The 17,065-nt window shown below is 46.2% G+C and overlaps 1 protein-coding gene across 1 annotated transcript in view; it reads left to right on the forward strand.

Annotated features, from left to right (window-relative positions):
• The window catches only part of SYNE2 (spectrin repeat containing nuclear envelope protein 2), a 333,613-nt gene that overhangs the window by 65,575 nt on the left and 250,973 nt on the right, over window positions 1–17,065 (forward strand). Inside the window, exons 12-18 of the mRNA XM_084836884.1 lie at window positions 1,742–1,906; window positions 4,084–4,196; window positions 6,347–6,503; window positions 10,599–10,695; window positions 13,051–13,238; window positions 13,332–13,496; window positions 14,999–15,154. Coding sequence (XP_084693010.1) covers window positions 1,742–1,906; window positions 4,084–4,196; window positions 6,347–6,503; window positions 10,599–10,695; window positions 13,051–13,238; window positions 13,332–13,496; window positions 14,999–15,154 — 1,041 coding nt within the window. The remainder of the gene's footprint in view (window positions 1–1,741; window positions 1,907–4,083; window positions 4,197–6,346; window positions 6,504–10,598; window positions 10,696–13,050; window positions 13,239–13,331; window positions 13,497–14,998; window positions 15,155–17,065) is intronic.

Raw genomic sequence — 17,065 nt, forward strand, 5'->3', positions numbered from 1 at the left:
TAGGATACCACCATGGAGAGCTCTGAGTAGTGCTGGGGTTGGAAGGCAGGCAAGCTTTTGTATGACCTGATTTGCACATCACAATAAGCCAAGCTTCCTCCAGAATGTACTTGCAGCAGGAGCGATCAGGCAGCATCTATGAGCATGCTGCTCATAAAGAATAAGCAAGGGTTCCAGAGGAACCCTGGTTTATTGTGACATGTGAACCCTCCCTCTATGTTGCTTCAACAAGCAGGAGTTCATGACTGAGCTTTAAGTAGGAGTTTGGCTTCCTTTAGGCTGGTGGCTAAAGCCTTTTCTCTTAAAGAGGCCTGATCTGTTTTAGCAGACACAGGCTACAACAATGTAGGGGTGGCTGTGGCATGCTGGTGTCTTCAGGGCTGGAGCCCTCAGAGTCCAAGGACAGCAATACAACCTCCTCCGGAAACAGGGGGACAGGTCTCTGGGGTCTTCCTGGAGAGCTGAATCTTGAGGAGGTGGAAGTCTCAAGACACCTTTCTATAACAGAGTCCTCACCCTGAAGAGTTGACCCAGGAGCCTTTTCTTCTAAGGATGAGGGGTTGGGATCCTCTGAGGAAGAGGGGTCAGGGTCCTGATCCATGGCATGCTGATGTGATGGATGGCCATTGAGCATGGGGAATACCGCTTCATGCCGTACAAATGTGGTTCAAGGATGGTGTTGTTAGAGCATTCCATCAATCCGAGGGGACATCTCCTATGCTAGGGGTAGGCAGAAGGTTTGTCACAATCTGTTGGTAGATTTTTGAGTGACTCACAGTAGATTGGCAAGGCTCTCTGAGTCTCAGTTAGTTAACAATGGGAATGTGAACAAGGCTTCTCCCTCTCTTAAAATAGGTTGTCCTCCACTCCTCAACCTTCCTAGATCTCACCCATTTGATGCATGTTGTGAACCTGGCCACACATGAGCCTTTCTTGGTCCTGGAAACGGATCTTGACCTTTGCCAAGGCCTGATACCCAGTAGAGGTGCCTCCAGACAATTTTTTTTTTTCATGCAATCACCTTACCTCAAAGGAAGAATTTTAAGGGGGGGTCCAGATGCTGCGGTCTTCCACTCGTAACCTTCCTGTGTTTTCCCACTGCTTCTTCTGTATTTTTCTTCTGTATTCTGTATTTTTCTTAGCACAAAAAAATCTGTTCAGGATTGGTCAGTGGTAAGAGCTATCCTTCTGGAAGCTCCTATTGTTAACTTGAACACATCAGTATGTGTGTTACCAGTTGTTTTCCGGGCCAAATTCAAGGTGTTGGTTTTGACCTTTAAAACCCTATATGGTTCCGGCCCAGCCTATCTTAAGGAGCGCCTCCAGCAACACCAGACAGGCCGCTTAACAAGATCAGCCTCGGATGGCCTTCTCTCTGTCCCATCAGCCAGGACAGCTAGACTGGTGGGGACGAGGGAGAGGGCCTTCTCTGTGGTGGCCCCCACTCTGTGGAACTCCCTCCCTAGGGAACTCCGTCATGCCCCCTCTTTAATGAGCTTCCGTCGTGCATTAAAAACGTGGTTGTTCAGGCAGGCATTTGGGGTGGGTTAGGGTATTTTTTTTAAAAAAAATTATGGTAAAATTTTATTGTTTTAAATTGTTTATGGTGGGTTGTACATCGCCCAGAGTGGCTGGGTGACCAGTCAGATGGGCGATTAATAAATTTAATAAATAAATAAATAAATGTGTGTGACAGACAGAGAACCTGCATGAATTGCATATCTGTGTCTTGTCTTTCTAGATGAATGAATGGAAAGCAAAACTGGACCGTTTGTTACCTCCACCTCTAGATGTCATTGAGTCCTGGCTCCAAGAGGTAGAGCATCAGCTGGCAGAAGATCTACCAGATTCTCAAGACCACTGTAAAGCAATGGCAGTCCTTGAAGGCAAAATGAGATCCATCCAGGTTGGTAGGGAAAATAAAGCATAATTTTTAATACACTTGCACACCTCTCTCTCTCTCTCTCTTTCTCTCTCTCTCTCTCTCCTGCACACAAACACACACACACCAGTGTCTTGATGTAAATCAAGGAGGGCAGTGAAGGTGATCAGGGGACTGGAAACAAAGCCCTACGAGGAGAGACTGAAAGAACTGGGAATGTTACCCTTGAGAAGACTGAGGGGAGATAGGATAGTGCTCTTCAAGTACTTGAAAGGCTGTCACAGAGAGGAAGGCCAGGATCTCTTCTCAGTCATCCCAGAGTGCAGGACATGGAATAATGGGCTCAAGTGACAGGAAGCCGGATTCCGGCTGAACATCAGGAAAAACTTCCTGACTCTTAGAGCAATATGACATTGGACCAATGACCTAGGGAGGTGGTGGGCTCTCCCACACTGGAGACATTCAAGATGAGGCTGGACAGCCACTTGTCAGGGATGCTGTGACTTGGATTCTTGCATTGAGCAGGGGGTTGGACTTGATGGTCTTATAGGTCCCTTCCAACCCTACTATCCTATGATTCTAGGGTTCTAGGATTCTACAGTTCTAGGATTCTATGGTTCTAGATTCTAAATGAGAGCTGATTTGCAAATTCCTGGGTTCCGCAGGTACAATGGTGTTTGAAGCAATTTGCGGTGCTCTTACCTTACTGCCGTAGTGTTCTCTCTTGACCAGCAATAATTCATTTTGAAATGTTTCATTTTTACATAGAAACCGGGTACAAATAATGGTTTTAAAAAGCTGTGTTATTGAATAAGAAATTAGGTATGTCATACAAAACAAAGAGGATCTAAATATGGAAGTGCTTCCATATTATGTACAACATTCTGTGGATCAGCAGTTGAACTTGGGTAACTTCAAGTGAGAGAAAACAATCCAAAAGTCACAGCCGACCTCATGGCCACAACACCTGTCCAGATTTTTGGACTTTGCTTTTTCTTCTCCAGTCTGCTGTGCTTTGTACCACCTAGCCTGTTGAAGAGTTTTGGAGAACTCGGAAGTGTGCACATTTTTGTGGAATTTGGGTTGGTCCTAATAAAGATATTTCCCAACTGTGGGTTTCGGATCGTTTTTCTCATGGACCTTTGTTTTTTCAACTGAGAAAATATCCATTACTATAAATGGGACTATTGTAAGAATTTGTCTTCCATTTTGTACCCTTTAATGATGCACTCATGGCTTTGATAGCTAAATTGTAATTTCAGTTTCATTTTTTTAAAAGAGTGGTTAATCTCTCAAGTTAGGTTATTTCCAACTCAACGTAACTGTTCTCTTTCAAATGCTTCCAAATGGGGCTTGTAGTGTTTACCAAAGACGCAGAGAGGAGCAGTGCTGGCTCCAGGTTTGAGGGGGCCCTAGGAAAAGGGTCCTCTGGCAGGGCCTGGTGAGCATACCTGGCTGTGATGGCAGCGCTCTGAGAAGTGGTGGGCCAAGCCACCCTTCACACTTCCTACAATTCCTCAGTGTTCGGTCAGGGGCAGTGTGGGAAATTAAAATGGCATCCTGATCCAGCCTCCTGGCACTTCTGGTGTGCTGGGCCAGAAAAAGAACTTGGGATGGGGGAATGGGGAGTAGGGCAAGCATCAGTAGTGGGCCCTACCAGGTACTGGGTCCCTGGCAGCAGCCTAAGGGCGCCAGTTGTTGGCACAAGAAAGCATCATTTAAAAAAGTGTTGTGCTATTCCACTGGAGTAACATCCTTGACATAACTATCTGGCTGTTAGAAAAAGAGATACGACATTTCTGGAATTGTTTTTATAACCAGCGTGGTGTAGTGGCAAGAGTGCTGGACTGGGAGCTGGGAGATCCGGGTTCTAGTCCCCACTCAGCCATGGAAGCTCACTGGGTGACTTTGGGCCAGACACAGACTCTCAGCCCAACCTACCTCACAGGGTTGTTGTTGTGAGGATAAAATGGAGAGGAGGAGGATCATGTAAGCCGCCATGGGTTCCTTGCAAGAGGAAAAAAGGCGGGATATAAATGCAATAAAAATAAATAACCGTGCCCCCAAACTGTTGAGTCCTTACAGCAATAATTCAGCGTTACATTTCTACGGGAAGATCTCGTAGGAGTGCACTGCTGTTTCCTCCTGTGGTGGTGCTTTAATCGTAGGAGATACGTGAACGCTGCTTCTCCTTCTTTCAGAGCTCGATGGATTGTTTCGGATGGCGCTTGGAGACGCTGCAATTCTTTGAGAACAGAGATAAGGCAGGGAGGCTGCTGGTGCCTCTTCAGAAGCTGGAAGAAATGAGGAGGAGGTTTGTGATAACCTTCTTGGCTTAGCCTAAGTGGCTGTCTTCAGCTGAAAATAAACGACAACTTTTTACCAAATTTGGCAGCGTGTTGGCAGGAGTGTGCTTTGGCTGATGGATCTCCCTGGTGTCCTCAATGAAATATACCAGCCTTTCCCAACTTAATGCATGCTAAATGTGTTGGACAACCACTCCCATCATCCCCAGCCAGCATGGCCATTGCTAGCTGGGGATGATGGGAATTGCAGTCCTGCACATCTGGTGGAGGCCAGGTTGCAGAAGGTTGTCTAAGAAGAAGCATTTCCTCCTCTCTTAGAAGATTTTTCTAAGATGGCATTTGCCACCTGCGGTCTTTATAAATGGTGGGAGTTGTGTTGGACTACAGCTCCCATTATCCTCAGCCAGCATGCCTATTGGACGTCCTGGTGCTGATGGGGGTTGTAGTCTAATACATCGGGAGGTCACCTGGTTGGGGAAGGCTGGAATATCGCCTTCCACCCTCTGTTTTTCTTTGCTCAGCATCTGACGGTTCTTACTGTGTCAGCTCCTCTGGATCCATGTATTCAGGCAATGTACCTCTGAATTCCGGGGAGTCCTACAGCTTTCATACCCAGTTCATGGGCTTTCTGAAAACAACTGGTTGGCTGTAGTGGAAAACAGGATACAAACATAAGAACTATGCTGGATGAGACTAAGGTCCATCTAGTCCAGCATTCTGTTCACACAGTGGCCCACCAGCTGCCCACAGCAAACCCACAAGCAGGTCAGAAGTGCAACAGCACCCTCCTGCCCATGTGCCCCAGCTCTCTGATACTGCCTCTGATACTGGAGGTGGCATATAGTCATCAGGACTAGTAGCCATTGATACCCTCCTCCTCCATGAATTTGTCCAGTCCCCTTTTAAGTCATCCAAATTAGTGGCCATCACTGCATCTTGTGGTGGTGAATTCCATAGTTTGACTATGCGCTGTGTAGGGAAGTCCTTCCTTTTATCTGTCCTGAATCTCCCTCCACTCAGCTTCAGGGGATGGCCCTGTTAGGTTCTGGTATTACGAGCGAGGGAGAAAAATGCCTCCCTATCCACTTTCTCCACACCATGCATAACTAAGTGGACCTCTGGTCTGATCCAACAGGACTCTCCTTACGTTCTCTGTTTCTTGCACTGATGCCCATTTCCTGCCCTCCTTTCATTGGTGCTTCATGGCTGCTGCTTATGAACATATGAAGCGACTTAATGCCGAGCCAGACCATTGGCCCATCTAATTTAGTACTCTCTGTTTTGATTGACAGCCCTGCTACCTGATCTTTCCTAGCCCTGGACCATAAGTTCTGTTTAACTGGAAATGCTAGGGATTGTACAATGCGCTTTCTGCATATGAAGCATGTACTCTGCCACTGAGCTATGTGCCTTCTGCTACCTTGCCTGCTTCCCTCCTTCCAGCCCTCAAGCCACCTCGTTCTCTTCCTTCCAGCTTCTCAAATCTATTACTTTCTCAAACCAACATTGCTTCACCATAGTGCTTTCTGCTCCCAGTGAAACCTAACCCATCCCCAGTCTCACAGAACAGTGCAGAACCATTTCATTCATTCATTCATTCATTCATTCATTCAGTTTTCATTCATTTATTACATTTCTATACCACCCAATAGCCAAAGCTCTCTGGGCAGTTTACAAAGATTACAACGTTAAACATACATTATACATAGTATAAAAACCATTTACATACAAACATATAAACAAACAGCACACACAGAGATGCATATATGTCTAAACAATTTTAAACAACAATAAGAAAAACCCCAGACCTGATTAGAACCTCATTGTAAGCTGCCAAATGCCTGAGAGAAGAGGAAGGTACTAACCGGGTGCCAAAAAGATAACAATGTTGGTGCCAGGCAGGCCTCATTGGGGAGATCATTCCATAATTGGGGACCACCACTGAGAAGGCCCTCTCCTTTGTTGCCGTCTTCCGAGCCTCCCTTGGAGGAGGCACCTGGAGGTGATGAATGTAGTGTATGGGTAGGTTCACGTCAGGAGAGGCACTCCATGACTGGCCTATAAAAAGTTGTACGTGCCTCTAGGCCTTGCACCATGCAGATCACATCCATCCCTTTATTCTAACAGTCTGAAAAGGGGACTCTGGCTTTTCTTTCAGGTTCGGCAACATTCAGCTGACAGATTTCAACATCTTCGTGGAATACCACCACTCACTCTGCTCTGCTGTCTTGGAGGAGCTGATATCTAAGCTGAACATCTGGCACATCAAGTATGGGACCAAGCAGACCGTGGAGTCATTGCTCTCTGATTGGCATGTAAGCATTATGGCTCTTTCCAGTTGTGGCCGGCTAGCTATGTAGAACAGTGGCGGAGGGAGCAATCCTGTGGCACCTAGACACTGTCTAGAGAGCCATATGATTTTTCGGTTTGGGGGATCTAAGGACAGAGCCAGGAACCCAGAAACCGTGCTCTCTGCCCCCTTGTAGTTGGCTCAGAAATGGAACTTGGAGATGAAGGAATGGGGTGGTTCTGGGGGTGGGGAGGAGAGGAGACCACGGAAGCCGCTTTATTATTGTTTTTTATTATTTATTCCATTTCTATACCACCCAATAGCCAAAGCTTTATGCAGCTTCCTATGCACCGCATGGCCTCCTTCCCTCCCTGAAGCCATGGCTAGACAGCCAAAATTGGCTGTCTAGCCAAAAATGCAGGGTGGCCAGAGCACAGAGATGAGGATCGTCTCCGTGCTACAGCTGTTCTGCATTGGATACTCAACAGCCTCTGACTTCGGAGGCTGCCAACTATCTCAATAGGATTGTGCCCTAAGAGACTGAGATATGAATTAGAAAGCCCCCCATTCAAATTATGCATCTACCATGATCTCCCTAGGTGGCCCTAGACAAGCCACTCCCTCTCATCTGCAATATGATTGTGATATTAACAGTAGGAAGTGCAAGATGCCTGCTGAGCGTTATTATACACAGCGTTTGGTGTTAGCTGCCGTTGCAAATGTGATTGCTGAATGAAGCAGCAGATGTCACTGTAAAGCTACAAATGGCTAACAAAAGGGTGGGGGAATTTTTTCTCTCAGAGCAGGAAAACTTGCTAAATTTTGCAAACTATAAACCATGACAGCAGTCTGATGCTATTTCTTGAACTGCCCATGGCAATTCCTGACATCTGGCAAAGTTTTAGATTAATTTATCTCATTGGTGATCATGTCTTCAAGGAGTATCAAACCCGTCCAGACTCATATGCCACACAGAGACTGTGCTAGATCTCAGCTTCTTGCTCCTGTGAAGCCCTCTCAATGGACATTGTTTTTTTTATTCTCCCCCTCCCTCAACAAATCCCATCCTTTTTGGCTCAACCTTCAGTATTTCCAGAGAGAGGGTTCCGGGTGCTATAAGTCAAAAGACATTGCAGCAATTCTATCGTTTCCTCCTTAACCATTTTTTTGTGGAAAGAAAAAAGATGGAAAAGGTGGTAGGGAGACACAGAACGGCTAGGGATTAGAGGAGGGTTGTAAGTGGAAGACGACATTGTCTGGATCCACCTATAAAATCATGTGAATGAGGCAGGGCAATTGTACAATAAAAGCCTCATCTGGAAGGACACTTTATCCCCTTATCCTTCCTTCCATTCTTTTAGACTCTCCCATGTTTTCCCACCATGTTGTCTTTCTTTTTTCTAAACTTACTAGGGACTCAATCCCACTGCAATCAGTAGGACAATTTTGAGCATTATTTATTTATATGGTGTGTGTTTTTTTAACTTCTTTACTTACTTAGGGTAAAATTCTATGTATATTTAGACAGAAATATATCCTACAACTCCCAGCATTCCCGAGCCATCCATGGCTGGCTGTGGGATGTTGGGAGTTGTAGGACTTATTTCTGTTTAAATATGCATAGGTTGCACCCATATCTGCTACATTTCTATACCTCCCAATAGCCAGAGTTCTCTGGGAGATTCACAAAACGGAGGTAAACCAAAACATACAAGAACTATAACACATAAATAATGTAAAATCTAAAATGAATTAAAACAGCCACAGAATAAACTAGAGCAAAACTAACAGCAGAGAACAATAGCAGTTCAAGGACCTAAAAAAGCACAAACGCAGGTTTAAAACTGAAAGACTCAAAAGCTTGGGAGGATAGAAAGGTCTTTATCTGCTGCTGAAAAGACCACAACGTTGACCCCAGACAAACCTCTCTGGAGATGGTAATCCAGTGGAGACTGGTGGCTCCAATGTCAATGGGGAATTGAATCCGCCCTGAGTTTCAGTCAGAACCAGCCAGAACTCTAAAGGAGCTAGCTCCTTTAGAGTTCTGCCTGGTTCTGACTGAACCCTGGAGTGGATTCACCACCCCACTGACAGGGGAGCCACCAGCCTCCACTGGGGTAATCCATAGGCGGGACCCCATGACTGAAAAGGCCGTCTCTAGTAGGCACTTGCCCCCTCCCACCCCCTGGTCCTTATTTGGCTGGAGCACCCTGAGAAGGGCCTCAGAAGATGACTCTAGGGCAGGGGTGTTGAACCCTTTTCAACCCAAGAGCCAAAGTCCATTTCAGGGAAGCTCTCAGGGGGCCCCATTGCGGTGTTGAGTGGAGCCGAAGACAAATGGGGCAGGGCAAAGGCAAAAAGGGGTGAGGCCAGAATACTAAAAAAGACTTACATATTTAGTGTAAAGCTCTAACTGCCAGTAACTGAGCCTTAGGAGAGGCATTTCAACCTTTTAGAATGGAAACGAAGTTACACAAAAGCCGTGAAACCACCAACCAGGTGGTTGGGGGAAAAGCGGGAAGCACCTGGTCATGTGGGGAATGGATCAGGGCCAACTTGGGAACCCCCAAAGAGCTGTATTGACACCCCAGGTGGCCAGATTTGGTGCCTGGGCCTGCAGTTTAATACCCTGCTTTAGGATCTGGGTAGGTCTATATGGGAGGAGATGCTCATTCAGGTCACCTGGGGGCCATCTACATGAGCCTTTTACTCTGGGGCAGGTGCGAGTTGAGGTCCTTTTGATTAGATGACGCAGTTGCCACTTTGCAGCCATCCGTGGTTTTCTCCCGGAAAATGTGGATTTCCAAGGAGGCGTTTTGCTGCAATGTTTTTGGTTTGCTGCGGGTTTCCCATGGTTGTGAGCCGTCTGTCCCTTCCCCAGACCGACTTTCCATTTTGTGGTGGGCGTGTTGTAGGCATGCGTAGTGCATGCATCACTCTGTGATGCCCCTTTACTCCTCCCATCCCTTCGCAGCTGCACAGTTACAGAGGCACAGAGAGGAGTTTTCATCTATTTAATCCCACTTTCGCACATTTTTGCAGCTTTGTATCTTTGCAATTGTTGCCTTTGGACTCAGTGCCCAAGGGCCAGGGGGTATTGGGGGAGGACCAGCATCGCTCTGGCCACCATTTTGGTGCGATGGGTAGGCACGTACCGCTCACGCTTGTGGGTGCGAACCATCTCAAGAGTCTCGGGCCGGGGAACTGACAAACAGATGGCGTGGAAATGAAGGAGCACAAAACAGCCACTTTTTACCTAACGATGGACAGAAAGACACAGCAGAGCTACTCAAATACAAAACAGCCACTGAAGTGTTGCATCCCCATGGTCACGGGACTGCACAGCTGTGCATTAAAGTATAATGGCAAAAAAAGGGCATGGCGGAGTCCGTTAGGGAATCCTGCGGTAAATCGCGAGTGTATCCCAGCAGAAGCTAATTCAAAGCTGAAATGCTGCACAGTTGTGACAGGGTGGGGGGTCAAAGCTGTGACATGTAGATAGGTCCCTGGCTTCAAGCCATTTAGGGCTATAAAGGTTAACACCGGCACTTTGAATTGGTCCAAGAACATAGATAGCTGCCTTATACCGAGTCAGATCGTTAGTTCTTCTAGCTTATTACTGTCTGTGCTGATTGGCAGTTTCAGACAGGGGTCTTTCCCAGCCCTACCTAGAAATGCCAAAGAATGAACCTGGGACTTTCAGCCCTTGTCCAATCAGGCGGGGATACAAAATTACCCCCATATGCATTGTACACTGCAGAATGGTAACCTAAAGAATTGACAAATTATGGACATACCTATTACCCAAGACAGGATGTCTCACGGTTCATAATAGGAGAACCCTTCTTGCTCATTATAATAAAAGACAGGGGGGCCCCATAGGCAGAGAGAAGGGAGGGGATGCCCAACAATCATGAAACTCTTGATTTGCGGATGTATTTTCTTCCCTGCTTCCTTGCAGGCTTATTTAGGTTTTGTAAATCCCAAACAGAATTCTCTCCAAAATCTCTTTACCAGTAAGCATTTCTCAAACTAATTCATCTTTTGAGCAATATTTTTTTCTTGGAAAGGCAGGATGTAAATTTAATAAATAAATAAATACACTTTCCCTTTTGGGCAGGATTTTATTGAAGAAAAAGGCTTTGTTGCTCAACTAGATGCTGCATTGCAAGTATGCGAAGAGAAGAAGAACAAAATCATAAGCACTTCTCATTTGGGTAAGAGCTCACAAGCATAACTGTGCTCCAATCCGGGCTCCTATCTTCCCCTCTATTTCTGATGTTCAGGCTGCAGGTGCCGTTGCTTTTGTAATCAAAACAGCACCATCCACACACTAGAGGGGGGCATCAGTTGATTTGGAGAACCCTAAGGTTTTCAGAAGTACAAAAAGTCCTCCCACCAAAGAGCCCATTGAGGAACAAACATGCTCAGTGGGCACAGAGTGATGACTGACTGGGGTGGGAGAGACAGAAAACCAGGGTGGGGCGGGAGTGGTGGTGGAACAGAATGGCTGGAATCATGGGCAGCACCGGTCTACACTGCTGCATTTCCAAAGAATCATAGAATTGGAAGGGGCCATTTAGGCCATCAAGTCCAACCCCCTGCTCAGTGCAGGAATCCAGTTTGAAGCATCCCTGACAGATGGTTGTCTGGTCTCTGCTTCAATACCTCCAGTGATGGAGAGCCCACCACCTCCCTAGGCAGTTGGTTCCACTTTCTGACTGCTTTGACCATTTGGACATTTTCCCCGATGTTCAGCTGAAATCTGCTTTCCTGTAACAAGCCCATTATTTCATGTCCTGCAGTCTTGGATGACAGAGAACAGGTTGTGGCCCTCTATTGTGTGACAACCCTTTAGATACTTGAAAAATGCTATCATATCCCCCCTCAGTCTTCTCTTCTCAACATACCCAGTTCCTTCAATCTTTCCTCACAGGAGTTAGTTTCTAGTCACCTGATCATCTTTGTTGCCCTTCCAGTTTGTTGCAGGTTCCACTTGTAATCTTGTATTGTTTATTTATTTAATTTATTTATTTAATAGATTTCTATACCGCTGAACATATTTAAAAATGTCTATAAGCGGACATCTATTGTTGAAACCTTAGAGCTCAGTCTTGTTGAGGTGGTAAACCTAGAGAATGTGTGTGCCAAGGAGAAGGCTTCTAGCACCATCGTCTGCCTGACATGCTAGTTTTCTATGAACAGGGTTTGGGTTTTTTGTTGGGGGGATGGATGAGCATTCCACCATCTGAAGTGGTACAGTCTAAATTCAGATTTGCTACCTCTGAGAACTAGGTCCTAAATTTCCAGGACAAAACTCAAATTCTGCAACCAGGATGAATGATGATAATCAAGTGATGATAATCAAGGCTTTAAAAGAAAATTGAAAATGCTCGTGAGGAATCAAACAGGAGTGCTTGTTTTTGCAAGTACTCCATTCATTTTCTTGAGAGATCCCTATGGCCCAGCAAGCTGAATGCAGCCCACCAACCATATACAACCCACCAACCATGTACAGTCCACCAAGGGCTTGATACAACTCCTGTTTTGGCTACCTGTTCAGCACTGCAAAAACAAGGGTGCTCAAGCTGTTGGCGGGTCATGATGCAGTGATTGTGCACAGTTCCGAGGCCAGGGAAAGTCTGCGTTTGTGGAGGTCTACGTGCCTAGGCTTCCCCACCTCAGATGTCCAAGCTGATGTGTGGAAGGTGCTGACAAAAGCCGGAGAAGCACTGCAGCCAGTGGAGGCTGGTGGCTCTGATGTCAGTGGGCCGGTGAGTCTGCTCCAGGTTTCAGTCAAAACTCTAAAGGAGCTATCTAAGGTGCTCTGCAAAAAGCCTCATCTGGAACACCCTGCTTCCACACCTTGGATAGTGCCTTTAGAGGTCTGACTGAAACCTGGAGCAGATTCACCACCCCACTGGCATCGGAGTCACCAGTTTCCACAGGCATTGGGGGCAAAGTCACAGGTGTGGTCCCACAGCCATTTTCATTGCACGACACCCCTCCCCATGAGTAATACATGAAGTGTAGTTGGAGCTTAGATGTGGGTTCAAGTCCCAGCTCAGTGACATACTTACTGGGTGGCCATGGGCTAGTTCACACAACACCCATCATGGGTTAATTTACCCATGAGGGGCTGTGAGCTGTGAATATGCAAGCCCTGACTGGGTGTTGCTGTGACTTGTGATGTCATCTGAACCTGAGCGGTGAAGTTTATTTGAGGGCTAAACAACCCTCACATAACCCTAAAACAGACCATGGGTTATGCGAGGGTTGTTTAACCCTCAAATGACCCCTGCTGCCTGGGTTCTGGTGACATGGCAACCCCTGGCTGGGGCTTGCATATTCTTAATGGTGGACAGCATACACTGCAGTGCCTGAAATGTTAGTTAACCCACGGTGGGCTGTCTTATGGTCCAAACCAGGTCACTCTCTTTCTCTCTCAGTTTTCCACCTGTAAATTGGTATAATGGTGGTTTGCTGCATATGGTTATAGAATGAATCAGGATTGGAATTTTGCACTCAGCTGTAGAAATGGTTAACAACAGCATTATTATATAACATTCTAGGAGCTGATCCAGAGGATGCAAACAAACTCTTTAAGATGGTAGAATCTCAGATTTCCAGGTGCAAGGGGTACATTAACAACGTGAATGAAACCTTGCAAAAAGTTTTGACATCCTGGGCCACCTATACAGAGAACCTCCACTTGCTAAAGGCTTGGCTGGAAGAGACACAGAAAGAACATCCTAAGAAGGTATGTTTGCATTTCTTCTCAGTTGTTAAAATTATTTTGTACTTTGTGGATACAACGTCAGTGTCACATATGTTTTAATGTGGCTCTGTATAGATCCCCACACAGACCCTCGCAGCCTGGAACTCCCGGCATGGATCTTTAAATGAAGCTGGAAACTTTTTGATTGAATCCAGCGATGAGGAAGTGGGGTCAGCTGTTTCTGGAGAACTGAAAAAACTGAACAGAAAATGGGCTAAACTTATAAAGAAGACACAGTTTGTGAGTTGTCACAGATATTTTTTCTCCCTTCTGCTTTGCTACCTTGTTAGAGTCACACTTTACAGCTGCGTGGTAGAGGGGTTAGACTTGGACTAGGGAGACGCAGAGACCAATTCTGTGGCTCCTAGACAGCATCTGAGAGGCCATGCATGTAATGTGGCAGGTCTCCCCCTCCGAGGCCGTAGACAGAACTACGACTTCAGAGGGGAAGATCCGAGCATGGATTCCTCCACCTCACTCCCCCAAACCCCTCCCAGCTGCCTTGGAAAGCTTGATGGCAGCTCCCTCTCTGAGGTCAGCATTGCAACCTCAGGAAGGAGAAGAAGAGGGTGGAACAGAGACATGGCAGTGAGCAGGAAGGGGAAGGGCCATGGATTGTTGCATCCAAAGGCCTCTCAGCCCCCGTCCCCAGCAAGGTGAGTGAGTCAGACGGACTCAAAGGCCTGTCTAACGAAAAACACACTTTTGGAGGACAGAGAGGCAAAAATAGCCTGCATAGCTCCTGGCCTGCTGATCTCTTGCCAGCAGGATTTAGGATACTCAGAGCACTGTAACATTGGCCATCTGTCCCATAGCATTGTGCCCTTAGGTTCAAATCCTCACTCAGCCATAAAGCTCAAGTACTGTAGCGCAGTGGAAGAACACCTGCTTTGCATGCATCAGATCCCAGGTCCTTGGACTTTCCAGGTAGGGCTGGGAAAAACTCTGGAAAGCCTCTGCCAGTCAGCATAGACCCAGATGTGTAGGACTACAGCTCCCATCACCCTCTAGGCAGCACACTCATGCTGGCTGGGGACAATGAGATTTGGAGGGCTACAAGGTGGCCTTCGGGATGTGGCATAGAAAATGAGGGCATAGGTAATGCCAGCTGGACCAATGATCTGACCCAGTATAAGGCAGCTTCCCACATCTCTGTCCAGGCTTTCAGTTTCAGTGATCAAATTATTAGGTACAGAAGCATAACTTTACACAATTCAGGATCTGTGTGTGGCCCACAAAGTATATGCTGCCTTGTAGGGTCATTGTTAGTTTTATGGATATCCCATTAAGATAATAAAAACAACAAAGAGTACTGTTTAAGGCGAACAGAGTTATTGTGGCATAAAGTTTTTGTGGATTAGAGCCCACTTCCTCAGATATATTGAAGTATTGTCCTCAGTTAGGGGATATATTTGTTAATGCGGACAGATGGGGGAAGGGGAATTGTTTAAAAATGGGATCAAAATGCCTTGAAATGCAAGAGGCACCATTGATCTGTGATGTATGAAAATTCCAAATGTATACAAGATAAGAACAGCGACTATTCACCAAAATAATAATTTCTCTACCGTGCTACTTTAACACCTGTCGGAGAGAAATCCATGCTCTCCATTAAGACTTAAATGAATAGAATTGAATTTGCAGATACATTCTAAGATTGATTAAAAAAGCACACACACCAGAGACCAATGAACAAGCTGAAGAACTGGAAGATTGTAACATGTGTTATTTCATGTTTATAGGAGATGAAGTTGCTGAGAATGCAAGAGGAAGACACGATGTCAGTGACTGACAGCAATGGAAATGTTGATTTTCCTATGAAAGCAGAACCAGACACACTGGGCCACCTGGTAGATGCTTCAAAGGAGACTCTTAAGAGGAACGTTGAGAATGCAGAGGTAAAGAATTTGCTAGTCTCATATGAACCAGAATTTCAGCGCTTGAGCTATTTCCAGTATTCAGAGTTTGCTCTTGTAATTTAAACACTGGATGGTTCAAATGACTGTATATGTGCAGAGTATGTATGGGAGGGAATGGGCAGAGTGGGATCATTCCCATCTACTGGGCAGACCAGTCCTGCCTCTGGGACTCAGCAGTCATGCTTGCATAGAACCTACACATGTATATGACCACAGGCTTAAACCGTGCAGGCATAAACACACTCATGACCGCAACACATGATGGCTATGTGCTACCTCCAGGTTCAAAGGCAGCGTCGCTATCAGTATCAGTTGCTGGGGAACAGCAGTAGGAGGCTGCTATTGTTCTTATGTCCTGCTTGTGGATTTCCTGTGGGCATCTGGTTGGCTATTGTGGAAAACAGAATGCTGGATTAGATAGGCCTTTGGTCTGATCCAGCAGAGCTTTTCTTAATACCCGGGAAATTACTGTATGGTTCTGGCCTACATATTAGACTTTAAGTTTCTAGGCTCTTTGCAAACCTTATGGCCAGTGCATTGATATCGACTGGCAGGGCCGGCCCAAGACATTTTGCTGTCTAGGGCAAAGAACAAGATGGTGCCCCCTCCTATTGGATGTACAAAAGCCAGCTGGACTGGCAGGTGAATCTTTCTTCAACACTGATGATTGAACAGCATCCTCCACCATATCTGAAGGTAACAGGCTGACTTAGGGGGAGTGCAGGGCAGGCCACATGGTACACAGGTCTTTCTTCCATCACCTTGCTGTTGCCTTCCGGCATTTGCCACTTGAGGCCACCACCTCACTTGGCCTAATGGTAGGGCCAGCCCTATCCACTGGGCGCAGAGGCAGGAGAAGTATGTCTTATGGATGGGGCAGAGCGGAGTGTAAGATCATAGAATAGTAGGGTTGGAAGAGGCCTACAAGGCCATCTATGTTGGACCAGGGAGATCCTGCTCCCTGGTCCAACATAGTCCCCACATGCATCTGAACTAGACCATCTTTTTTTATCCTAGGGTATAACCTGATGCTCCTCGCCATCCCAATCTGTTTCAGTCGGTCACCATTTTGAAAGTGAGTTTCAGCAATTCTATTGCCCCCCCACACACATACACACACGTGTACATGGACGTGCCAAGAGAGCAGGGAGTCAAATTAATACATTTTTGGTTCAGTTCCAATTCAAGTTCAACTGCAACTGAAATTAAGAACATAAGACCGAAAGCCTATTTAGTCCAGCATTCTGTTCACACAGTGGCCAACCAGATGCCCATGGCAAGCTCACAAACAGCAGATGAGCACAACAGCACCCTCCTGCTTGTGTCGCCTGGCAACCCATATTGAGAGACATACTGCTTCCAATATAACTATCAGGACTAGTAGCCACTGATAGCCTTATCCTCCATGAATTTCTCCTCCATGAATTTGTCTAGAACCCTTTTAAAGCCATCCAAATTGGTGCCCATCACTACATCCTGTGGAGGTGAATTCCATAGTTTAACTCTGTGCTGTGTGAAGAAGTTCTTCCTTTTATCCGTCCTGAATCTCCCACCAATCAGCTTCATGGGGCGACCTCATTGGATTCTAGTATTATGAGAGAGGGAGAAAGATGTCTCCCTGTCCACCTTCTCTACTCCATGCATAATTTTGTACACCTCTATCATGTCTCCCCTTACTTGCCATTTTTCTAAGTTAAACAGTCCTAGAGGTTGTAACCTTTCCTCATAGGGGAGTTGCTCCAGGCCCTTGTTCATTTCGGTGGCCCTTTGCTGCACTATTTCGAACTCATGTTCGGGTTGAGGCTAATAAAGTTCAATAACTGGTTCAGCTCATGTAACCAACTCACTTGGTTCCAATTCACATGGGAAAATTTAAATATTAGGCACATT

This window comes from Heloderma suspectum, chromosome 1, assembly GCF_057233095.1.
Source record: "Heloderma suspectum isolate Gila_16-S chromosome 1, 16-S_ref, whole genome shotgun sequence".
In the NCBI taxonomy this organism is placed as follows: domain Eukaryota; kingdom Metazoa; phylum Chordata; class Lepidosauria; order Squamata; family Helodermatidae; genus Heloderma; species Heloderma suspectum.